The sequence below is a fragment of the Anabrus simplex genome, chromosome 8 (genome assembly GCF_040414725.1).
Source record: "Anabrus simplex isolate iqAnaSimp1 chromosome 8, ASM4041472v1, whole genome shotgun sequence".
NCBI classification, from domain to species: Eukaryota; Metazoa; Arthropoda; class Insecta; order Orthoptera; family Tettigoniidae; genus Anabrus; species Anabrus simplex.
The window spans coordinates 131,350,467-131,377,212 of NC_090272.1; the positions used below are offsets into that span (position 1 = coordinate 131,350,467).

The 26,746-nt window shown below is 36.5% G+C and overlaps 2 protein-coding genes across 4 annotated transcripts in view; one reads left to right on the forward strand and one right to left on the reverse strand.

Moving 5' to 3' along the window:
* LOC136878890 (dynein regulatory complex subunit 3) overlaps positions 1 to 16,001 on the reverse strand; it is a 183,322-nt gene extending 167,321 nt beyond the window's left edge. Inside the window, exon 1 of the mRNA XM_067152470.2 lies at positions 15,842 to 16,001. Within this exon, the coding sequence (XP_067008571.2) occupies positions 15,842 to 16,001 (160 nt within the window). The remainder of the gene's footprint in view (positions 1 to 15,841) is intronic.
* A 259-nt stretch (positions 16,002 to 16,260) lies between these two features.
* LOC136878892 (target of Myb1 membrane trafficking protein) overlaps positions 16,261 to 26,746 on the forward strand; it is a 182,877-nt gene continuing 172,391 nt past the window's right edge. For 2 of the 3 annotated variants that reach the window (XM_067152476.2, XM_067152477.2), the window contains exon 1: positions 16,261 to 16,367. In XM_067152476.2, the coding sequence (XP_067008577.2) occupies positions 16,265 to 16,367 (103 nt within the window). In that variant the 5' untranslated portion in view covers positions 16,261 to 16,264. Of the gene's footprint in view, positions 16,368 to 18,471; positions 19,879 to 26,746 lie in introns of those variants that run through there. The other variant, XM_068228851.1, reaches the window with a different exon arrangement.

A 26,746-nucleotide genomic window follows, 5' to 3' on the forward strand; every position in this document is an offset into this window, starting at 1 on the left:
AAGCATTTTATTTAAACAATCTTTGTTAGCACAATTGCATCAGTGTTTAAACGTTTAGCTTGACTGTCACGTAGTGTCGTGCGCGAGCGGTGTCTGGATTAGCATGGAATCGTATGCAAGCACTCAATTCTGCGGGACGTCACAAACTCATTGCCATTCCCCCTCTGGATGGAGGTGGTAGAATAACACCCACGGTATCCCCTGCTTATTGTAACAATAATCACCACCACCACCACAACAGTCCACAGCAACCGAGTGGCAAGCCCCAAAATAACAAGATTATAAACGAGGAGTAGAACAATAGAGGTTCAAAATACTCTGTTATGTCTCGTTCGTCATAATAACACTAAAATATTTCAATTTTGCAGTCAATATTCGCCTGTCCGATATTATTGTTAATGCCGTGAAGGGAATATATTATTTATCGTATGACATATATACATACATACAGAAACAAGAAAGCAAGTACATTATATTTTAATGTCCAAAGATCTTATCCATTCTAGAGCTTCTCTATTGGCCTCTACAAAATAAAAACAAAATCTCTTTATTTGCAAGTGAGGTGTCTACCTCGGTGGCAAATGGTACACTAAAACACATTATTGTCAAGCACTAAATATTAAATTAACAAGAAGAAAATTTTTCTATAATACAATATTATACAATTTACGCTAACAATGTTTTCTATTAAACACACAGCTCATCCTTAATAAATTTATATTGTTTACAAAATTCTACTTACAATATCTCCTGTACTACTTACAATTATAGTCAACTGATATACATTATGTGGAATTACTTCAAATGATACTATACAACTGGTATAAGATTAATATTTACATTGCATTTATTTACTTTTTTTTTTTTTTTTTTTTTTTTTTTTTTTTTTTTTTTTTTTTTTTTTTTTTTTACCCGTTCTGGAACCTTAGCATAACGACCTGCTGCGTCTTAACCAGAGCCCCTTTTGCCACCACTTTTCAGAGTTCCTGAAGGGCCTTCACAGCTACCGTAGCGGTCTCAGGGCCCTCGAAGTCCCCACTGTACTTCACCCCTATAGGCAGTCCCCTACTTCGGCTGTCCAAACTCCTTAGACCAGGGGATGGAATTAATTTATTCACACACATTTTTTAAATTTTATTTACAATAACGTGCACTGGTCGAATGCCCTCTAACACTTCATTTATTTTCTCTGTTGCTGTTTATTCTCTTCTTGAATATCTGTACATATTTTGGAAAAGGATCAAACACTACCCCTGGTAAACTGTTCCACTCATTCACACCCTTCCCAATGAATGAAAATTTACCCCAATCGCTTCTGCTAAAATTCCTTCTAATTTTATATTTGTGGTCAGTCCTGCCGATATAATTATTTTCCAACTGAAGCCTCTCACGGATATATCCCCATGCTTCTTCTCTTGTATAGGCTCTATATAATCCTATAAGTATAGTTTTCTCCCTTCCCACCCAAGTTCCTTTAACATTTCTGATACACTGCTCTCCAGGGTAGGCTCTTCTGCTACACTCCTTTACAATATGTTCGATGGTTTGAAAAGGAGCACCACAGTCACACTCAGGGGATTGTATCTTTCCCCATGTGTACAGGGACGCAGCACAGACACCATGACCACATCGAATCCTATTAAGGATGGTCCAAGTTCTTCTCGGGAGATCAGACCTCGAATTAGGTGGGAAGAAAGGCCAAAGATGTTCACCTGTTTTGGAGATCCAATCTTCCTTCCATTGGGCATAGGGGTTGAAATTGTCTTCTGTGAGCTTCTGAGCAAACTTAACTGGCAAATGTCTAGATTTCAACCGGTTCCTCTGAAGGTCAGGAATATTGGAGTGGATGGGCAAGTCAGGGATCTCATTTATCTCGGAGTATTCTCTCAACAGTGCTTGTGCTCTACAGAATTGAGGAAGCATGATGTTGCTCAAGACAGGAAGCCAGTGAGTAGGAGTTGATCTTATTACACCTGAAATAATCCTCATTGTGTTGTTGAGTTGAGTGTCCACAAGTTTCACATGGCAGCTGTTGATCCACACAGGAGCACAATATTCTGCCGCAGAGAAAACTAAACCAAGGGCAGAACATCTCAAGGTAGTTGCAGAAGCACCCCAGGTTGTACCACACAACTTCTGCAGAATGTTGTTACGACTCCTAATCTTTGCTGCTGTATTTACTAGATGTTGCCTGAAGGAGAGTGTCCGATCAATGTTATACCTAAGTACTTTGGGTAATTATTGTGTCTGAGGACCTTACCGTTAAAAGACACTTGGAGGGTACAGTTTGCAATTTTGTTATTTAGATGAAAGCAGGACACCTCAGTTTTGCTGGTGTTTGGTTAGAGTCTCCATTTCCTTAAATAGTTACTAAGAATGGAAAGGTCATCAGATAAAATGTTCTCTGTTTCTTTCAGGTTACTATGACTTGCAGCTAAATCATCAGCATACCAAAATTTTCTAGATTTCGTTGGTGGCAAATCAGATATATACAGATTGAACAGGAGAGGAGCCAAGACTGATCCTTGAGGGAGATCATTGTTCAATCTTCTCAGCTTGCTAGTCCTATTCCCTAGAACAACCTGAAAGAGTCTATTATTCAGCATGTTTCCAATTAATTGTACTTGATATCTTATCATACTCATTGTCACATTAGTATTCCCCACCCGGCTACTCATTCTTGCCACCCGGGTGATAAAAATTTCTGGGGAGGACACTGAAAAGCATTCTTATTCGGCAAGCACAACCTTTAACAATCTACCTCCAAAAGTGGAACAAATAAATACGTTGAACAGATTTTAAAAAAGAAGTATGCGGGCACTTCCTTGAACAGTATGTTGGAGATGAAATCGATAACCACTGTGTACCTATATTTCCACCTGTATGTATGTATGTTTAGTCCCCAGCCCGAAGGCTGGTTGGATCCTCAACAGCTCCGCAATCAGCTGGCCTACGTATCGCTGAAGAGGCGTACTAGGGAAATGAAGAGTGAGGTAGTTTCCCGTTGCTCTCCTCACCGAGCCAGAAATTGCTATTACATATCAGTCTGCCAAGCCCACTGAAATGCATGCATCAACCGACCCTATGAGCAATATTTTCACAAAATTCATAGCAGGGACTGGCTGCAGAAGGAATGGCATTACTAGCATCACTCATACCTCAGTCACTTTCATTTCGTCAAAGCCAAGGATAAAGCTGAGACAGATCGATGAAAGTAACAAAATTGCTCTAGCCCATACCAGAAGATATAGTGCACTGTAAACACTAGGTCCCGCCAGCAAAGCCACATTTCCACCTAAGTTTAGTTTATTTTCAATATCTTCTTTTTCCTTCATGTAAAATAATGATATTATGATGTAAATCAATATTTGTAAAACATCATCATCATCATCCTAAACCATCTCCAGTTTCCCGGGTGTGGTATATGAGCCTCCTCCATCTCATCCTGTCCTTGTACCATTCTTCCTCCACCAACTTGTCCCAATCATGACCTCTCAGCAGTACATCGTTCTTAAGTAAATCTATCCATTTCCTTCGTGGCCTTCCCACGGGTCGTCTTCCTTCTACTTTTCTGTCAAATTCCTTCCTTGCAGTTCTGTTTACTGACATCCTCTTCACGTGACCAAACCACTTCAGTCTTGATATCTGAATCTTATTGAGGAGAGAATCATCTATTCCTACTTCTTCTCTAATTTTCTCATTCCTAATCTTGTCTTTCCTGGTTTTCTGGATCATAGTGCGTAGGAATTTCATTTCAGCTGCCTGAAGTTTGGAATTTTCTCTATTGGTCAGTATTGTGGTTTCGAGACTGTATGTAAGAATTGGTGTATAATAGGACTTGTACAATGTCATTTTTGTTTTCATGGGTATTTGCTCTTGCTCATCCCACAGCAGGTGTCTTACCTGGTGTGGTGATAAAATTGTGTTGCCTTATTGATTTGATTGTTCATGTTTTGCTAGGTTGTCATTTGATATAACGCTACCCAAGTATTTGAAAACTGGAACGCTGTCCAGTTGAGCTTTATTTAACATGACTATTGGTTCTGCTCCTTCCCCATACACTTTCATCACCACCATCTTGGTCTTGCTGATGTTTAAAACATATTTCTTAAACTCCATTTTCCAGCTTTGTATTCTCTCTCCCAATTCCTCTTCTGAGTCACTTCAGATCGCAACATCATCTGCAAATGTGAAGGCTTTGATATCTCCATGTTCTTTCCTTTGAATAGATTTCATTACTACATCCATTACAATAATAAAAATAGAAGTGGTGACAATGAGCTGCCCTGCTGCACTCCTCTCTTTGTTTCAAAACAAACCACATCGTACTTGAATACAGCTTCTGTTCCCACTATACAACATTTTCACTTTGTCAACTAACTAACTAACTAACTAACTAACTAACTAACTAACTAACTAACTAACTAACTAACTAACTAACTAACTAACTAACTAACTAACTAACTAACTAACTAACTAACTAACTAACTAACTAACTAACTAACTAACTAACTAACTAACTAACTAACTAACTAACTAACTAACTAACTAACTAACTAACTAACTAACTAACTAACTAACTAACTAACTAACTAACTAACTAACTAACTAACTAACTAACTAACTAACTAACTAACTAACTAACTAACTAACTAACTAACTAACTAACTAACTAACTAACTAACTAACTAACTAACTAACTAACTAACTAACTAACTAACTAACTAACTAACTAACTAACTAACTAACTAACTAACTAACTAACTAACTAACTAACTAACTAACTAACTAACTAACTAACTAACTAACTAACTAACTAACTAACTAACTAACTAACTAACTAACTAACTAACTAACTAACTAACTAACTAACTAACTAACTAACTAACTAACTAACTAACTAACTAACTAACTAACTAACTAACTAACTAACTAACTAACTAACTAACTAACTAACTAACTAACTAACTAACTAACTAACTAACTAACTAACTAACTAACTAACTAACTAACTAACTAACTAACTAACTAACTAACTAACTAACTAACTAACTAACTAACTAACTAACTAACTAACTAACTAACTAACTAACTAACTAACTAACTAACTAACTAACTAACTAACTAACTAACTAACTAACTAACTAACTAACTAACTAACTAACTAACTAACTAACTAACTAACTAACTAACTAACTAACTAACTAACTAACTAACTAACTAACTAACTAACTAACTAACTAACTAACTAACTAACTAACTAACTAACTAACTAACTAACTAACTAACTAACTAACTAACTAACTAACTAACTAACTAACTAACTAACTAACTAACTAACTAACTAACTAACTAACTAACTAACTAACTAACTAACTAACTAACTAACTAACTAACTAACTAACTAACTAACTAACTAACTAACTAACTAACTAACTAACTAACTAACTAACTAACTAACTAACTAACTAACTAACTAACTAACTAACTAACTAACTAACTAACTAACTAACTAACTAACTAACTAACTAACTAACTAACTAACTAACTAACTAACTAACTAACTAACTAACTAACTAACTAACTAACTAACTAACTAACTAACTAACTAACTAACTAACTAACTAACTAACTAACTAACTAACTAACTAACTAACTAACTAACTAACTAACTAACTAACTAACTAACTAACTAACTAACTAACTAACTAACTAACTAACTAACTAACTAACTAACTAACTAACTAACTAACTAACTAACTAACTAACTAACTAACTAACTAACTAACTAACTAACTAACTAACTAACTAACTAACTAACTAACTAACTAACTAACTAACTAACTAACTAACTAACTAACTAACTAACTAACTAACTAACTAACTAACTAACTAACTAACTAACTAACTAACTAACTAACTAACTAACTAACTAACTAACTAACTAACTAACTAACTAACTAACTAACTAACTAACTAACTAACTAACTAACTAACTAACTAACTAACTAACTAACTAACTAACTAACTAACTAACTAACTAACTAACTAACTAACTAACTAACTAACTAACTAACTAACTAACTAACTAACTAACTAACTAACTAACTAACTAACTAACTAACTAACTAACTAACTAACTAACTAACTAACTAACTAACTAACTAACTAACTAACTAACTAACTAACTAACTAACTAACTAACTAACTAACTAACTAACTAACTAACTAACTAACTAACTAACTAACTAACTAACTAACTAACTAACTAACTAACTAACTAACTAACTAACTAACTAACTAACTAACTAACTAACTAACTAACTAACTAACTAACTAACTAACTAACTAACTAACTAACTAACTAACTAACTAACTAACTAACTAACTAACTAACTAACTAACTAACTAACTAACTAACTAACTAACTAACTAACTAACTAACTAACTAACTAACTAACTAACTAACTAACTAACTAACTAACTAACTAACTAACTAACTAACTAACTAACTAACTAACTAACTAACTAACTAACTAACTAACTAACTAACTAACTAACTAACTAACTAACTAACTAACTAACTAACTAACTAACTAACTAACTAACTAACTAACTAACTAACTAACTAACTAACTAACTAACTAACTAACTAACTAACTAACTAACTAACTAACTAACTAACTAACTAACTAACTAACTAACTAACTAACTAACTAACTAACTAACTAACTAACTAACTAACTAACTAACTAACTAACTAACTAACTAACTAACTAACTAACTAACTAACTAACTAACTAACTAACTAACTAACTAACTAACTAACTAACTAACTAACTAACTAACTAACTAACTAACTAACTAACTAACTAACTAACTAACTAACTAACTAACTAACTAACTAACTAACTAACTAACTAACTAACTAACTAACTAACTAACTAACTAACTAACTAACTAACTAACTAACTAACTAACTTGAATACCCAGTTTATGAGTGTAGTTAGGGGGAGCACTATTAAATCATAATGTATTTTTAAAAAGTGGTTGGAGAAAGCACAATAGTCTTCTGTTTTAGAATGACTACGTTCAATACCAGTAACTAACTTTTTAAATGTCACCTGGTGTAACTTCTTTGCATGTGAACTTTGTTTGACCTGTCAGTTAAATTACCTGCTTGGTGCTGCTGGTTACCTAACATATCCATGACTGTAGGTATAGTTGTGGGTTGAGTCTACACACTGATTACCAGGATTGTCAATATTTTCTACTGAATTCATGAAAAAAAATTGAGACATCTGCTTTAATGGGTACTGGTTCCTCTCTTACCTACCTGTATATTCCTATTTATAACTGCCCAAGCACCTTAACATTTATTTAGAGTTTCTAATACAGTTTTCATTGGCCCTAACTTCTGTTAATTGAATTTCCCTCCTGTATATTTGCTTTACGTAGTTGTACATATTCTTGACTTCTGAACTACCATTCTTAGATTTCTTATTAAGGGGTATCATTATCATAGCTGAAAGATAGGGAGTATACCACTTAAACCTTCATTTACTTGTTATATTGTTTGTCTTATGTAGTATCTTCCTTCTTTTGGGACAGCTTATATTCAGGTAAGAGCTTATTTTAACTATAAATCTTTCAAATGCTTCTGTAACACTGCTGCAGTTTAAAATTTCATTTTGCCACCTGTTTCCATTAATTTGTACCTCTAACTTGTAATAATTCCCTTATTGAATGACCTATACTTAATCTGCTTGGTTATTACATGCTTCTTTACTTGCAAATAGAAATTTAAGCCACAGACAACAGAGGCTCAATGATCCCATACATTCAATTATTTTCATATTTACGTCTGGGATATATAGTCTAGACAGGCATTATTCCTAATAGGCTGATTATTTATGAGGTAGAAGTTGTATGACCTTAAAGAGCTAAAACAAATAATCCTGATTCCTCCAGAATGTTTATGTTAATATCTCTTGTAAAGATAATGTTGAAATTCTTGTATTTTTCTAAGTGTTTTGTTAATTGTTCCCACCCTTGAGTGAAAATATTAACATCTGAATTAGGAGTACAATATAATATAAAGAACTAATGATCAATTTTACATTAGAGAGCATGATACCCACTGCCTCAAATGATTGTTCTTCACAAAATCAATCAAGATTTAATGCAGTATGATGTATATCAAAGTTGATTTTTAGAAAAATTTCTGCATCCACATGTACAATTTTTCTTCTACAGTAACTTTCCCTAATTCGTATCCTGATGGTACTCATAAACTGACTTCCTCTTCCCTGAGCGAATGTTCATTAACACTAGAACGTCACAAGGGAATGTATCAAGAAAAATGTCTATCTCATGTAACTTATTTCTTATAGATTGTACATTAATATGAAAGACTGAGGGCCACTTGCATAAACTGTTTGATCTTAGATCAGAGATGAAACTGATCTCAGTGATTCCTTTTCATGAATAAGACTATCCATATTAGTTTGCAATAATTTACTAATGATCAAGATCCTGTTGTCCCTCTGCTATACTTGAATTTTCTTGACTATCCAAATGATCATCAGGATAATTTAATCTAGGCTCCTTTACACTTTGTTATTCTTTTATGTTTTTTAATTATATTTTTTAATTAACTTATTTATTTGTGTCAGAAGTACAAAATATGACAAAAAAAAAAAAAAAAAAAAGGAAGCATGAAATGGACACAAGCACACAAATATGTGTTCATCAAGTGACTTCAAACAGTTCCTGCCCAAAACTTAGCCACTTCGAGAGCACTTGAATTAGCTCGAGTCAAATCACTCATTGTACATCTGGATGGGCACAATGGACAACAGAAGAGATGTTGTGTTGTTTGAAATTCGTCACAATTACCTAGAACTGTCTTGGTCAGAAAATGTCACTTATATTAAGTTGTCCCTTGCTCTTGCAACTTCAACTTGCAGTCTGTTCAGGGACTTCCAGATTGGCCAGTTCTCTGTGTGGCCAGGAGGCAGAGATTACTTTGGTTCCATCCATTCAGACAAATTGCTAATTCTCTCCTTCCACATGGCAACTCGTGCTTTTGCAACTTAAAGATAGGGAGTATACCACTTAAACCTTCATTTACTTGTTATATTGTTTGTCTTATGTAGTATCTTCCTTCTTTTGGGAAAGCTTACATTCAGGTAAGAGCTTGTTTTAACTATAAATCTTTCAAATCTTTCCTTGTAACGGTTGAGTAGTTGTTAGGAAGCTCTTTCTCGATTTTAATCTCCTTTCAGCAGGTTGATATCCGTAGACTGGGTATGAGGTCATAGTAGATGATTTTTTCCTTTCATTGTTGGCAGCCACTTCTCTGCTAATATCAGATGGAGCAATCCCATCCAGATAGTTCAGTTTATTGATGGAAGCTGGCCTCAAACAACCTGAAATAATCCTGCAACTCTCGTATAAGGCAACATCAACCTGTTTTGCATGGGCCCTCTTGTACCACACAGGACAGGCATATTCTCCTGCTGAATAACATAAGGTCAGTGCTGTTGTTCTTAATATTGGAGAATGGGTGCCCCAGATAGTCCCTGCCAGTTTACGGAGGAGGTAGTTCCTCAAAGAGATCTTCTGCTTCAGCTTAAGGCACTGCTCCTTGTATGTAAGTGTATGGTCCAAGGTGACCCCTAGATATCTAGGATGGAAGCAGTGAACCAATAAGTACCATTCCAGAATACTTCAAGTTTCTGATTAGCCTGCATATGCTTCAGGTGGAAGGCACATACCTGAATCTTACTAGGGTTGGTTATGAGTTGGTTCCTATCAGTGTAAGTACCAAGCTGTTCTAGAGCATGACTGACCATATGTTCTACAAACATAGACTGTTCTGATTGAGCAACAAGAGCAAGGTCATCAGCGTAAATGATACAACAAGATAAGAAATTATTTCAAGATTGATCTTTCGTAGGACTTTTAGTGTTGGGTGTTTTAGAGTGTTCTGCAGACTTAATACTTTTGTTTTCAAGGCTGAGGAATGCCCAATGGTGCTGAAGCATGTACCTGTTCTGTGAATTTACTTAAAGTTTCCTTTAAGACACATTTTATTTCATTGATCAAGGTGAGATTATCTGTCAAAAGTTCTCCTGGATAATAACATTGATATTGTAGCCATACAGAAATGCTTACACTGAATGAAGAAGAATTCCAGAAAAGCATTCGGTGCAACATATCAGTGCAACTTGTGGAATTATAAATTCAAAGTTTTAAAATGGTGGTGGTGGTGGTGGTGGTGATTATTGTTTTAAGAGGAAGTACAACTAAGCAATCATCCTCTATATAACACTCATCGGAGAGAAAAAATGGAAGGGGTCCGACACTTCAAAAAATAAAGGTATTGGCCAAAGTAAGACAAGGGCCACGAAGGGCATGAAAATGAAAGACTCCGTAGGCCTCCATACGTAATACCATGGTGGTTGGAAAAGAACAAGAGTTGACCAAGTGCGGTCAGATAGGATAGATGAAAGTGAGGAGCCTGGCACAAGTAAGTGGAAGCAATGCCAGGACTCAGCTGAGGGCCTCGTGGTCGCCAAACCCACGCTCCAAAGTCAGAGCCCCTGAGGCCCCTTTTAGTCGCCTCTTATGACAGGCAGGGGATACCTTGAGTGATATTCTACCGCCCCCACCCACAGCGGGATCAAAGTTTTAAAAACTAATGATAGATGCACATGAAGAGCAATAAAATAAACATACTGTACAATATATAAAACAGATAATCGATCTGATTTTTTACTCAAAATATCATGGTACTTTTCGAGCAGTTGCATGGAACAAAGATTCTAATCTTCACTTGAGTTTTGTTACTTTTCGATCAGTTGCATGGAACAAATATTCTAATCTTGACTTGTGTTTTGTTACCAGTGATGAGAGAGGACTCCACTTATATGCTAATCATAAAGTAATAGGAAATTTTCCTCATAGTCAACAACAGCCCATGAAATTGGTACCAAAATTCCTATTTTACGGCCAATACCAAATGTTTGATAGAACTTCAGGAAAGCAAATTGGGTTACATTCTCTGCTGAACTGGACACATGCATTCAGTGTATTCCTCCAAAGCACTACAGTTGTAAGTATTTTGTAGGTACCGGTACAGGTAAAATGGCATCTAAGAAGAGTATGGTCAGAGGCCACAGAAAAAATTACTTTCCTAGTTAGAATGCTCAGAGTGATACACTCTATAAAGAATACCTACAGAGTGGAGATCCAGATATTGCTGTTGAACTCCTGTCCAGTATGGATGGATCAAAACAGTAGAAAATAGGCTTATCAACTTAAATCATTCTAGCAGAAGGGCATGGGAACTCCTCTGAAAACTTGGAGAAAGCACACTCATGATTAAACAACAACCTTTGGGGCCGATGACCTTGATGTTAGGCCCCTTTAAACAGCAAGCATCATCATCAAGAAACAACAACCTGAAGTTGTATGTATGTATGTTGGGTATTCAGCCCGAAGGCTGGTCTGATCCTCTACAACTCCACCAACAGCTGTCATAGATAGCCTAGGTGTCACTGAAGAGGCATACTAGGGAAATGAGGAGTGAGATAGTTTCACCATTGCTTTCCTCACTCAGCCAGAAGTTGCTATTACATATCAGTCTGCCAAGCCCACTGAAATGCATGCACCAACCACCGACCCTATGTGCAATATTTTCACAGCATTCATAACAGGGACTGGCTGCATAAGGAACGGTATTACTACAGTAGAATACCTTGGTCACTTTCATATCGTCAAAGCCAAGGAAGAGACTGAGACAGGTCAAGGAAAGTAACAAATTTATTCTAGCCCATACCAAAAGACATAGTGCACTGTAAACATTACATCCTGCCAACAAAGGCATAAACCTGAAGTTATACCAGATGAAACAGCATGTCATATTGTAACAACTTCCCAGGTACTGCATATAAGAAACATAGCAAGCCTTGAAAATAAGAGCACCACAAACAGAAAACTACTCTCAACCATTTACAGCACAAGGCATGAATGTGGCTCTCAAAGACGTTAAACCCAATACAACTCTGGGTTTTGACAGAATTCATCCCACTGAGCAAGTAGCCATGTGGCTAGCATTCAGGAGATAGTGGGTTCGAACCCCACTGTTGCCAGTTCTTAAGATGGTTTTCCGTGATTTCCCAATTTCACACCAGGCTGTACCTTAATTAAGGCTATGGTCGATTCCATCCCACTCCTAACCCGTTCCTATCCCATCGTCACCATAAGACCTGTCTGTGTCGGTGTGACGTTAAGCCAGTTGAAAAAAATATCATCCAGAATTTCTCATCCACATGATGGAATTATTCCATCATCGGGGTTGCCCATACCTCTTGGAAGACTTCTACTGCATGTTTCAGGTGTTCATTGTATATATTATTGGGGCCAGAAGCTTTCTTAACTTTTGCATCTCAGATGGACTCTACAATCTCTCTATTTGTAATAGACTCGATGGACTGAGGCATCGCTGTGTCACAAATTGGCCTAGTGTCCAAGTTTGTATTGGAATGTTTCTTGGGAAATGTGGTTGTCTGGAGTGGTGTGCCTTAAAAAGATCTTTCTCTGTTTCCCGGATCAGTGTTCTTTCTCCTTCTAACTAGAAAGCTACTTTTGCCTGTTTTACCATTAGCTTGAGTTCCTTTTTCTTCTTCTTCTCTGTATATTTCTTTAAGTTATGTTCATTCGTTCTTCCTCTTGCTTCATACAGGGCAGTTATGGTTTCTCTTCTTTTTTGCATAGCACTCGCTGTTTAACCATGGCTTTGCTCTACTCTGGTTCAGTAGTACAATCTGTGTAGCAGCTATTATGCTTGCCTCTGTTGCTTTCAAAGCCTCGTTTATGTTGCATTATAGGCTGCACATTGATCTCCTGCAGTTTGGACATTTCCAGATTTCTTGAATCTTGAGATTTACTATGTGACCTTTGGTTTCTTTGAAGTAAGTTTATTCACAGATTGGTTTCTTACAGCATCATTTGATAGTACCATCTGGTATCCTGGATTGTTTTACACTCATGATAAACAAATGTAAACAACTAGTGAGTATTCCACAGAATTGGAGAAGAAGTGATATAAAAGGCAAAGGTGATTAAAACTGCCCAAATTCATACAGGGAGATAGCACTTGAGAGCAACTTGATGAAGATACATGCAAAAACTGATCGCTGATAGTCTATCCCAGGAAACAGATGACATGATCCCTCAAGAAGAATTTAGCTTCTGCAAGGGTCCAAGTACGCACCACATAATCAAAAATCTAATGGATTACATTAAAAATGCTCTGAGAGCCCCACGAGGAGATACTATACTGCATATTTATAGTTTGTAGCAAAGCCTTCAACCTCCTGAACAGAGCAACACTACAGATAACATGAGCAGCATATTCACTCACCATACTAAGAAGAAATATATTACTCCACAGCACAGTCACCATTAAAGACTCTATCACATCTTCAGATGAAATCATACAAACAAATGGTGTTCTACAAGGAGACCCCACAAGCCCCCTCCTCTTCAGCATGGCAACCTCACACATCACTAGAGTAATAAAGCAAACATCAATTACAATATATGCATATGCAGACAACATAGTACTGATGTTAACAGATTAAGTTGGCCTCCAAGAGGCCTTGATCAAGCTGGTAAAATAGTTATATGAAAATGACCTCATCATAAACAAAAGTAAGGCTTTGAAACACTAGATACCTAAAAGCTGCACTTGGACTACCCATCAATTGCACATCAGGCCTTGTAATTTTGCAAGAAATCAGCTTAATTTCCTGTATCAAATCTTATTTACATTAAATCAATAAAAGTAAACTTCCACCTGTTTGATACTGTACTATATTTGCTTTAAGCAAATTAATTATTTGTGTAACATGTTTCATTCCTTAGGAACATCTTCAGCTACATATGTTCATACGTGATGTGTATGTTTTTCTTAGTTGTTCATTTTTTAAACAGTTTTTGAAAAATACTTTTTCCGCGTTGATGTTATGTCTTAATTCAAAGAAACTGTTCTCTTCAGCTGCTCCTCTTTTCTAAAGTGAGTATGTCATTTGGTTTAATTTGGTGAAAATGGGTCTCTTGAATTTTTGTTTATTCTGAAGCCGATTGCTGTCTTATTGATGTTATGAAAAAGCTTCCCCAAAGTCTACAATGAAACAAAAATGGGGGAATGTTTTGTATTAATGTGTATTAAAATCTGCACGAGGGAACCTAATTTAAATGGGTGGTGTCTCACCCTGTTGTGTCTTCAACTTACTGTGTCCTTGGAGGGTCTAGCGGCAACTGATGTGGCTTTCCGTCTAGTGAAATAACAATGTGTATGTTCTGAAGCATGTTCCTGCTTGTTTCATTGCAGACTTTTGGGAAGCTTTTCTATAACATCAATAACACACCAATCAGCTTCAGAAGATCCGTTAATAAACAAAAATTCAAGAGACCCATTTTCACAAATTAAATCAAACGACAATACTCACTTTGGAAAAGAAGAGCAGCTGAAGAGAACAGTTTTTTAAAAATTAAGATATAACATCGACATGAAAAAGCCCTTTTCAAAAACATTTTTAAAAAATGAACAAGTAAGAAAAACATACACTTCACACATGAATATAAGTGCTGTATATTACCAGTAACAATTTTAACATCTATTTAAGTGAACAGGAAATTATTTTAAATTAGGTTACAACATAAGGAGATCCATCTTCCCTTCCCAATTCACTGCCCTACTCAACTCTCCCCACCTATTTTAATTATTTTTATCTTTTTAAATTAGTTTTGTTTTAAGCATAATAAAGGTACTATTTTAAGATGGTTTTTGAGAAGAATAAAATTCAATGTACGGTAATTTCACCCAAGCAATGTTATGTAATTGAAAATGTTCCTAAGGAATGAAACATGTTCTACAAATAATTAATTTGATTAAAGCAAATATATAGTATCAAACAAATGGAAGTTTACTTTTATTGATTTAATGTCAAGGCTTGTATATGAGCTGATGCAAGAGATCTTTCTGCTAATGGACCTGAAACTACTACTATAGTTACCATCTACTGAAAATTGAAAGAGAAATATGTGTAAGAGAAGCAAAGAGGAATGCCATGATGAACAAATCAGTAGTTTTTTGCTGCATCTGCTTTATGAAGAGAAACTACTAAACTGCATACAACTGGTCTTGTGCAAATCACAGACAGTGACACACAATAACAAGCCTAGCAGAGCATGTATTCCACTCTAAGATATGAAAAATGACTCTCTACCACAACCCCAGTGAAACCTGTATGTGCACTCTATGTCAAAATCTGTATGACAGTTATCACATCACTGTCTGTGACCCCAGAACTAGATCTATCTCAGTGTATAATGAAGAATAAACTTATCAGTGCTCTTTTGTGCTCATTGAAGAAAAGAGACAAATCATTAAATGACTATAGCAAAAGCTAATCTATTTGTACTTAATCAAGAGATTGTCTTTGTAATGTATACTTAATGCTCTTTTGGGTGCACCTTAATACATTTATTAAAATGAATTGATGGTGAACTGGTAAAAATTAAATGCTTCTGAGACAGCAATCCCTTTAGGTCATTTCAATCATTAGATCCATTACATGAAGATTGGAATAATGAAATAAATGTACTGACTTCTGAATTGAGTAAAGAAAAAGAATAAGAAATTAATACAATTCTGAAAGAATAAGTAGATAAAGTTTCAGGAAATACATGTCTTTAATTTAAAAGGAACAATATATTTTAAAAACAAGTACCGGTAAATATGGTAATGCGAAGAACTTAAACTTACTTAAAAATTCAATTCTTATAGCAGTCACTTCTTCCAAAATTACTCCTTCTTCTGCAAAGAGTCGTCCAGCCTCTCCTTTGGGACCCTGATCTATAACTAATTTCTCTAACATTTCTGTGTTTATGACACCTAGTTCTAGATCATCATGTATAACACTCATCTCTATTCTTGCTGTATCTGCTTTACGAAAAGAAAACTACTAAATTGCATACAAAGTTCATTATAATGAAATACGATGTTTAAACATGTGATCAATTTCTATCACATGAATAGAAACATTTTTAAATACTGTACATAACTGTTCCAATAAAGTAGATCTAACCCTTCAAGAAGACGTCTGTATTTGGCGTCATGTGTTGCCATGCCAACCTGTGACGTTTCTACCTATGCCATTTGGGTTGGAGGGCGTGTGGCGTGAATCACATGATTCATTTGTCAATCTACTCCACTACTCTCCTCTCTCATCAGTCCAAAATGTCTTTCTTTGGAGGAAGTCCGTTTGCTTCGCCCGTAGGGCAACGAATAGGTAAATTAATTATTATAGAATGTGCATTTGTTGGTAACAATACACTTAATGTAATGACTTAATTTTGATAATTGTTATGTCAAAAGATGTGTCATTTCATTAGAGGCTGTTGAATACTGGATTAACATCTTAACAAGTGACTATCGATCCCCCTTTTTTTTTTGCTGCGTAGGCTTCATGTATCTGTCATTATTTACGTATTTCACAATATGATGATTTACTCCCGTAAACTGCTTGCCTAAAATATACTCTTTAGTATTCCGTGTTCAGTTCTTTGCACATCCTGGATTTCTTCGGATAGTTGCCTACTCATAGGTGACAGATCGGAACTCTCGTAACTGTTATTGAAATGTGACACCGGTATGGCAATTGGGAGACTATTATATAAATTACATTGTACTTGGAAGAAGATCATTACCAATCATGTGTCATCTCAGCCGTTTTTAACCTAAAAGTTAAATTTGCCTGGATGTAGTAATAACCTGTTACATGCATTCGTCACTGCTATTGAGTAGGCTGGTTATTTTGTAGAAAAGTACCTAATTCACTGACCTTAACATTTTAAAAAGTTCAATGAAAGTTTAAAACATACAGTTAAAGTCAAATACATGACCTTCAGTTTTAATGAATGACAAAAGTGTAGGTAGGTAACACCTGTTTTGATTACCTTCCCCTCCACCACCCCCTCCCCAAGCCCTTCGTCACTCCTTCTCAATGTTGGGATTGAACATTAAAGCTTTTTGTGAACACACTAGTAATTTCAGTTAGGTCCCTGGATTTTCATAATAATAATAATAATAATAATAATAATAATAATAGCCCCTACTAATAATAATTTTATTGTAGCCAAATAGCAATGCAAAAGGTGTGACATCTGATAAATTGCTTTATTTGTGGAGATGTGTACAAAGTTAAATTAAGGTACACTGCTGTTCTTTACTATAGGCTAGTCGTTTAAGTCAAGAATTTCATGTTTGGTCTATATTGAATAGAGATTACAAAACAATAAGTTAAATTGTACAAGATCCACCTTTTCAATACAAGATATGTTGTTGATTAAAATTACATCATTCCTATCTTGTATTGAAAAGGTGGATCTTGTACAATTTAACTTATTGTTTTATAGGCTAGTCATTCAAAGATTTTGTAAGATTTTTGCACTTGTCAAGGTGATATCTTTTGCATTTTCTCTGGGATAGTTCGCACGCACAGTTTTCATTTAGTTGGTAGAAATAAGGATTTTCACAGATCTTATGGTGGAATCCTGGACAGCTAGATGTGTGATGACACTTCATAAACCCTGGCTGGGACCCACCCAATTACTATCTGTCATGGCATCCGTTGTGTAGAACTCTTCAAAAATCTTGGTCCCCGTTTCCTCCCTCTGTCGGATGTGTTCTGTTGTCTGATGTGTAGAGAGCAGTGACATTTTCTTTTTAATTAAGAATTTATTTCAGCCAAAAGGCCATAACGTGACATACATATGTATGATAGGTTTAATTTAATTTTCACTATATTCCAGCAGTGATTTAGTTCTTTCTGTACACATTTCCTTTTTAATATCTTCAATAAAAAAGGTTTATTTGCTAGCTTATAGGCTAATAGTGATGGTACTGATTTTGATATGCCCAAGTTTAGTTTTAGATACCTTGCCTATTGCTGCAAGTTAATAATATTTTAATGCAGCCAATGGCCATAAGAACAAGAATATGGCATATATACATCCACACCTGCTTAGTTCAGGCAGAGATCGCTATCAGTCTTTCACAAATTCACTAATTGAGCACTTTCTCTTGGAACATTCCTGTATATGGTATCGCCCGCAGATGTGACTACAAAGCTTGCACACACACTGATCACTTGGGTCATGGAATTTCTTCTCTTAGCACAACTTAAAATGGAAACCATGGGCTGCCATTCATGCGACGTGGCGTAGCTGGTAATTTGTACTCATCCACCTTCTGTCCATCATGGCCTCGGTAGTGTAGAAGGAATCCCAAATTTCCATTTTCTTGGCTTTCAGATCTTGTAGAAACTTCTCGTAGGCTGCATTAACTGGCAGTATCAGCTCATGCCGAAGGTCCTCTATCAGGTACGTTTCCCTTGTTAGCTCATATACCAAACTCTATCTGGTGGTCTTTGATACTCCCAGGACCCTTTTGAGGTAGCGAGCCTTGATTTTCTCCAGTTCCTCCAGTTGTTTATAAGTAAGGTACTCTCCTATGAGTTCAAGACCATATGTCAGCACCGGTATTACCTTTGTCTTAAATAGCTGCATATCTGTCTCTACTGTGATAAGGGTAATATTTCCTATGTCGTTCATTGCTCTGATCGTTGCAACCATCCTGGATCTGATGTGTATTTGGAAGAAATGCCCACTTGTTTGCAGAGTTAGTCCTAGATATTTGAAATGATTCACTCTTCTTAGACGTGATTCTCTACACATTATTTGGTCAGTTTCTGCGAGTTTACCGCCCTTCCTGAAAATCATTACTGTTTTGTCCTCGTTTATGCAGATTTCATTTTCTGCGTATTCCACGAGCAGTACGTCAACGTTCTGTGAAGCAATTGCTATGTCATCTGCGTAGATATACATTTTCGCATTGGTACTTTCTTTTATCTTTACCCCTACATCTCATGTGAAGGTGTTAAACAAGATTGGGCTCAGTGGATCTCCTTGGAGGACCCCTATTTTCTGTGGTATCCACTCTGATACATCTATCCCATCATCCATTTGTACATAATTTTCCACTGATATATTTGTATAAGTGTTGTCACGTTAGATCTTCCGGTCAATTTCTCCAGCTTCTTTACTATGATCTCCCTGTTCACGAGTAGTCTACAAATATCACTTAGAGTTTTCCTCCTGGTATTTCCAACGTAGATTTCATGTGTTCTAGCAGATTTTCCATTGTCATGATAGTGGACCTTCCTTTTCTAAACCCAAACTGTTCCTCGGGTAGCAGTGGATCTACCATTCCCTCTCTTCGCTTAGTCAGGACTCTCATTAGCAATTTTAGGCCTGTTGACTCTAAGGGTACGTTTATGCTGCAGCCTGGCTGCTGGCACATGCCTGCTCGCCCTAGCCCCTCACTGATGGCTATAACCAGGCTGCTCACCATGGAGCTTTTACCCTGCAGCAGTCCCGTGCTCACGCTGCTGGCAGCTTGCAGTTGTAGTCGGCAATTTGTCGTGTGAAGATGTACTCGTCTTCAGAGAGTGATAGTTCTGATTCATCAGTGGCAAGATTGTGGTACGTGACAAGAAGGAAGAGAAGGAAATATGGAGTTCACCCTTTAAACCAGGATCGTCCTAATCACGGCTACTTCTATAAATGCTATAGTGAACTAAAAATGTACCCAGAGAGAATTTTTAGACATTTCAGAATGTGCATATCTACATTTCAGTATATTTTGAATATGGTGGAACCTGAAGTTCAAAAGCAACTGATAATTAGACCAAATATAGTCAATCTTATTGCTGTGGAAGAGAGACTAGTCCTTACTGTAAGGTAAGACATTTCATTCAATTTTATTTATTGCATTGTGTGTGTACAATTGTTTCTATCGGCGTAAGTATGTACAGTTCTTTGAAATTAGATTAAACATGGCCAAACATTTGACAAACAAATCTTTCTATTTGCCTCCCTTTTATTAGTTACGTATGTTTGAATTTTTATTGTCATTTACCTTGTTGAGAACAGATTCTTATGTAAAGACTAAAACACCGTCAAATGCTTTGAACTTCAGGAACTTAACTAGTACTGCTCAAGCAAAACTTTACATCATAAGAGTTATAATTACCATGATGACAATGAATAGGTAGTTTATCTCAGAATAATCAATCATTTGGAGAAGAATTGGAGAAAAGGTCGAAGCCGCCAAGAAATGGTACGTGTAGAAACATAGGTAACTTTATCTTATCATCGTTAATAACGGATCAGTTATTCATAAAGCATTGTTCCAATTATAAAGTTACGGTAGTAGAGTGGAGGCGGAGCGTTGGGCTCTTTCAGCTGATGGTGAACGGCTGACCAGATCGGCTCCTGGCTCCAAGTGGCTATCGGGATATGACTGTTGTAATGGTGATATGACAGAGTATACTTGATCACAGGCTGATGCAGTTCGGAATGGGCCATCGTATGCACTCTCTTCAGGTGGATTAATACGACCAGTGTCACACGATACATAAGTGCAGCCGTATGCTTTCTCCACAAGTAGTTTCTGCACTTCAATCCTAAAGCTCATTTTATTCAAAGGGATCATGTGTCTCACATGAGGGAGAAGAGAGGTAAAAAACGCGATGTCTTCATCCTCTTTGTTCGCCGATTGAGAATGTCTTTCTTTTCGCATTCACAACTTTTCCCTTTTAAGCTCCACTAGTTCACTTCCTACTGGGTCGATAGGTCGAGCTCTCTTCCTGTAGCCTAATGATGATGGTATGGCTGAAGAAATAGCTGACTGAGGTTCCGACAGATTGCAACGAATCAGACACAGGTGTTTTTGGGCAACGATCCTCTTCGTAATCATTGTTATCAGCAGTGTCTTCAACTTCCACATCATCTTCACTACAGTTCAGGTTTCCACTTTTTGGCTTGTGCTCAAAATTATCGTGCAGAAATTGTAGAGATTTGAAGTATGGCCATTGTACTGTGTCTTTAGGGGGAAATGCTCCTGATGACAGTTTGGGAGTATTTTGATACTTCTCCCTGAATTGCTGTCGGAGAGTCTTCCACTTCTTTTTTAACTTCATTTGTTGTTGCAACACACAAAATAATATATATTCATAGAAACTTGCGTTGGCATAATGCGTCGTAATAAGTATTTAGTAATTTAAAATATAACTGATTATTTATCAAATATAGTTATTACAAGGAAAATACATGTGAAATGTTTAAAGCTCCTTATTATTGGATTTCATTTTCTTCCAGATTCTTGGCAACAGGAAATTCATATGCTAGTCTGGCTGCCGAATTTTGGCTCGGAATCACTACTTCCAGAATTGTAAAGCAAATGTTGCCAGTACTATGGCAAGTCTTACAACCATTGCATATGAAACTACCCTTGGCAGAATAATTCAAAGTAATCACTGATTTGTTTTATCAGAAATGGGGATTCCCAAATTGTTTAGGTGCTATAGATGGGAAACATATCAGAATTATTTTGTCCTAAATGGTCAGGATCTATGTTCTACAATTACAAAAACTACAGTTCTGCAAGCCGTAAGTGATCCTAACTGTAGATTTACTTTCATAGAGGTAGGAGCGTATGGAAAAGAAAGCAATGGAGGCATGTTTAGATCGTCATCAAGGAATGATTAATGGTGCACTTCAGATTCCTGAAGACAGACTCCTTCCGAATAGTGACACCGCTACACCATTCGTGTTTGTAGGTGATGAAGCCTCTATCCCTTACTGAAACATTTGATGAAGCCTTATGCCAGGAGAAATCTTGATCTGTCAAAGGAAAAGCTCAATATAGCCCTCTCCTGAGCTAGGAAAAATGTTGAATGTGCGTTTGGAATTGCAGCTGCAAAATGGAGGATACTATGCAAATCTATTGAGATGAATGTAGAAACAGCGGACTGATTAAGACGTTTGTATTTTACGTAATGTAATTATAGATAAAGAGGGGCTGAACACTTTGGACTACGAAGACGTACTTCCAAAAGCTGCCTCGTCAAGAAGGAACAACGCCGCTCCAACCGAAGCCTTTGAAGTGCGAAATAAATTCAGAGACTTTTTTAACGCGTGAGTCACAGTTTTGTTGGCGATTGTATGTTAAAATAATGTGCTGTGGTGAATGTGTATTACAAAAATGTAAAATGCCTAGTCTGGATTTTCAGTGCTTTTCCACTGAGGGAGTTGATAATAAAATGAAGTTACAAATGTTCATTTCGTAATTAATAATGCACTTTGAATAAAGTAAACAAAGGGATTATGGAGTACCTCATTTCTACTTTAGTTAGGACTCCTAAACAAAATGTAAAATGCCTACAGTTCAAAAAATAGCTTTTCAATATTCCATGAAAAAGTAATACTTCATTTTTTTACAAGTTACTTTACGTTGCACCGACACAGATAGGTCTTATGGTGATGATGGGACAGGAAAGGGCTAGGAGTGGGAAGGAAGCGGCCGTGGCCTTAATTAAGGTACACCCCAGCATTTGCTTGGTGTGGAAATGGGAAACCACGGAAAACCATCTTCAGGGCTACCGACAGTGGGGTTCGAACCCACTACCTCCCGAATACTGGATCCTGGCTGCATTTAAGCAACTGCTATCGAGCTCGGTGTACTTCGTATAGATCACCTACTTGTAATAATAGAGGTCCCTAAATAGCAAGAATAAAAAAATTAAGTGTACTTACTCGTTCTGAATTCTTTTGCCACTTCATTCCATAGTTTGTCCAGTTTGAACCTGTTATGATGATCCGCATGCCGCTGGTTCCAAATTGCATTTCTTTCGAAGACAGCTGATATCAGCATTTGTTTAAAATCGTCACCCGTAGCAGAAACGAAACAGTGAAACACACATTACCGTATCAAATTCAGATAGCTAGTTAGTGCTCACCGACAGTGCCACAGAACATCTGTGTGGAAAGCAAATAGAAGAGTGGGAGACTGGGTGACCTTGAAAGAACCAATCACAGTCCAAGTTACAGGATTGCCAGCGATGTGTCAGGCTCAAAAATCAAACGTGTTTGAGACCATGGATGTGGCAAGGATAGCAGTCAGCAGCGCAGCTATAAGCCGGGCTCCAGGGTAAAAGCACTGATTGAGATTCATTGGTTTGTTTCATCATCACCTAATATCGAGCAGCGAGGCTGAGCGATGTGCAGCCAGGCTGCAGCATAAACGTACCCTAAGGCTACTCCTCTGTAGGAATTAGGGTCGTTTATGTCTCCTTCACCTTTGTATAAAGACTTTATTGTGGATTTCTTCCAATGTGTTGGTATTCTGCCTAGTTCTAGACACTTATTAAGCGGAGCAGTCCATATAGATATAGTTTTTGTTGCTGTCTTTTGAGTATGCTCATTCCTAATACCACCTGTACCTGGAGCCCTGTTTTGCTTAGCTTCTCTGATGGCCCAACTTACTTCTTTTGTTGCCAAAGACTGGAGCTCATGGACAGACCTCTGGCTGTCTGAACTGAGGCCTGGTTTCCTTCGAGCAGATGACCTTTTGCAGATGCTCCTCCCATGTTTCCATCGGTATGTTTGGCTGGAATCTTTCTTTGGGGCGTAGTGCTTTATATGGATCACTCTGAGCTTCCTCTATAATTTTCTGTTTTTTCTCTTTCGATGTCACTTATTTTCTTTTTCAAGAGCTTTTTGTACGCCATTCTCTTGGCTCGATATTCCTCGAGTACTGTAGATTTTATATTCTTAGCCTTGTGAAGTGACTCTATCGTTTGTTTTCTTTGTAAGTAACACTCTTTGTCAAACCAGGGTTTTCCTTTCCTTTCAGATCGTGGTAATACCGCTGCCTTCAGGAGTCTTTCTAGTAAGAGAGCTGCTTCATCTAAATTTTCCTTCTCTATCAAGTTTTCGATATATCGTTTTTGAGTAGCCTCGGTCTTTATTTTCTCAGTGTCGATTTTCTTGCCAAGTGTGTTGGCTTTCTATTCTTCTTTAGTCTCATGCGTGAGGTGTTTTCTCATGACGGCATCTTCTGAGCAAACTGGTTTATCCGGGCCAACTATCTTGAATACCTTAGTAAGGATGAGATCTATAGTACTCCCTCGGTTTGGATAGACATATACGTCCAGTCGGTTAAGCAACTTTAGACCTTGTGATTGCAGGAACTCCATAACTTGCCTCGATCACGCGAACGAGACCGTTACTTTGAGAAGGCCAGGCCATTATAGAGGACAACCACCTACTGCACACCATTAGAACTTCATTGATGGTTTCCACTAGATTACTTACAGTTTACTATGCATCTGTCTTCTACCTAACACAGCTTCTCTATTTCTATACGTGGCCCTTCCGACCCCTTTATAATAAGGCAAGACACCAGCCAATATTATGAAACAATAATGAAGAAAGAGACCGCTAGATTGAGAAGATATTGAGAATGCTGCTATTTCTAAAGCCTTAAATTTCATTGGTGTTTTTTCTCCTTGTCACAGGCTTTTCGCCTGCAGGTTATATCAGGCTTGGTTTCTCAAAAATGTTTGCTCCCGCTCTCCTCCTGACCAATTTGATGTGATGGGTTTCTACTAGGATGATTTTGACAGCAATTTCAAACTGTTTTGTCATTTTTACTAAACCAATAATTTGTAAACTATGAGGTCCACAACCTCACCATGTGCTACTATTATTCATTTCCATCTGCATCATTTGTTTTCTCATTCCCTTGTTTCTTAGGTTAACACAGTTTTTAGTTTCAATTATTATTTTAAATTAACACCTGTTTCACTGAATTTTGTCGCAATAAGTTGTTTTTTGCTCTGCATATTGATGTAAATATTGTATATTTGTACTAATTTTGTTTCCGTCTAGGCTCTCTTTTGTTTTTTCATTTGCTCTTTCATTATGTTTTTTAGCATTTTTTCAACTTATATTTTGTAAATTATTCCAACCCCCCTAATTTTTTCACTGAAGATGGCTCAAGCGAGCCGAAACATGTTTGAATTTGTTTGCTCCGTCTAATGACGGAATATATGATGTATTGAATAGGAGGATACTCTCATTTTTCGCCATTGTAAAGTGAAAACCGTCAATACAGAATGATTCTAATATCTTGTAACATCAGTTCTCCACAATACCAAGAAGTTTGTTTTTTACTATACAAAAGCACTGCAAGATTACATGAACTAGAGCAAAGCAATTTCTATATTTGTCATATGGTTCATTGTCAAACATGTTTTATTTCAAATATTTCATATATTTTAAAGTTGATCGAAACAAGACCGACAAGTTTGTTCCGTGTTCTACAAACACACGACAGTATTTTTAACCCAGATCCAACAACATTCTTAAAATGCAAAGTGTTTCATGTCATTGTGTGCATTTCATGTCAGTGTGTATATTTCAACTAGTTCACATATTTTCGAGTAGATTGAAACAAGACCAATAAGTCTGTTCCATGTTCCACACACACACACGGCAGTGTTTTTATACCGGAACCAAGAACTTTCTTAAAGTGCCAAGTATTTCATGTCAGTGTGTATATAATTTGTCATTAGATTTTATTTCAACTGGTTCACATGTTTTCAAGTTGATTGTAACAAGACTGACAAGTCTCTTCAGTGTTCCACAAACACACGACAGTATTTGTAACCCAGATGCAAGATCTTTCTTGAAGTGCCAAGTGTTTCATGTCATTGTGTACATAATTTGTCATTATGTTTTAGGACAACTGATTGATATGTATTTAGGCAGTTGCCATTGCGTGTATAATTTTGACATGCTGTTTTATGTCAACCTATTGAGATGTATGTAGGCAATCCCCATGATGATTGTTATCAGATTCCAATTGATTTAATTACCGTATCTACAAGAACTGCTGACTCCAAGGGAGTCGAAACCGGTCTTCACTTAATTAATTTCAGATATTTTACATTGTGTTGAAGGGTGGAACATGTCTCAAACTCTATTATATTAGTTATACGTCAACACGGAATTGAAAATCATAACCTATGATTCATCTATTTGTCAAGAATATCAGTCCTGCCTCCAGAGAATTCTTGAGACCACATTGTCTATTCATAATGTTCCCATAAGCACCAACAATTTACCAATGAAATTCAACTGGGTGCTCATGTGATTATAGTATGATGGAAGCATACTTCATATTCTAGATTGGCACAACCATTTCCAAGGTGTGTTACTTAACAAGACTCAGCGTACCACTGTTGGATGAACTTGAGGGGAAAGCAACATGATCAGTCAGAGCCAGTGTAACAATTATTAATTTACCCTTCAATCTATATTTGATGTATCTTTATTTCCTGGACATACCTCATAACTTAAATCAACTTCTATGCTGGTGGAAGGTCATGGATGGAGTATAGTCCAAATGAATGTCAGTTGAGTACATGGATTAAGAATGGCTTAAGAGCCATCCATATTGTTGCCATACATATAGCTTTTTGTTCCTTCAAGGAGTGATTGATCACTGGAACAGTTGTTAAAGTTGGTGCACACACACTATCCTAAGATCCCACTTGCTTTGGAATCTGTGGAAAATCTGATGCAGTTTTTTCTTTTTGTACCAGGTGGTAATCTTTAACCTCTTGTCAATTATTTTAGGGTAGAAGTATATGGTACGAGGCTCGAGCCCAAATTACATTTAATAGAAGTATTTTTTCCATTAACTTCCTACATAATGGTGCCATATGCATACATTTTGTGTGTGTATTAACCTTGCTTTTTT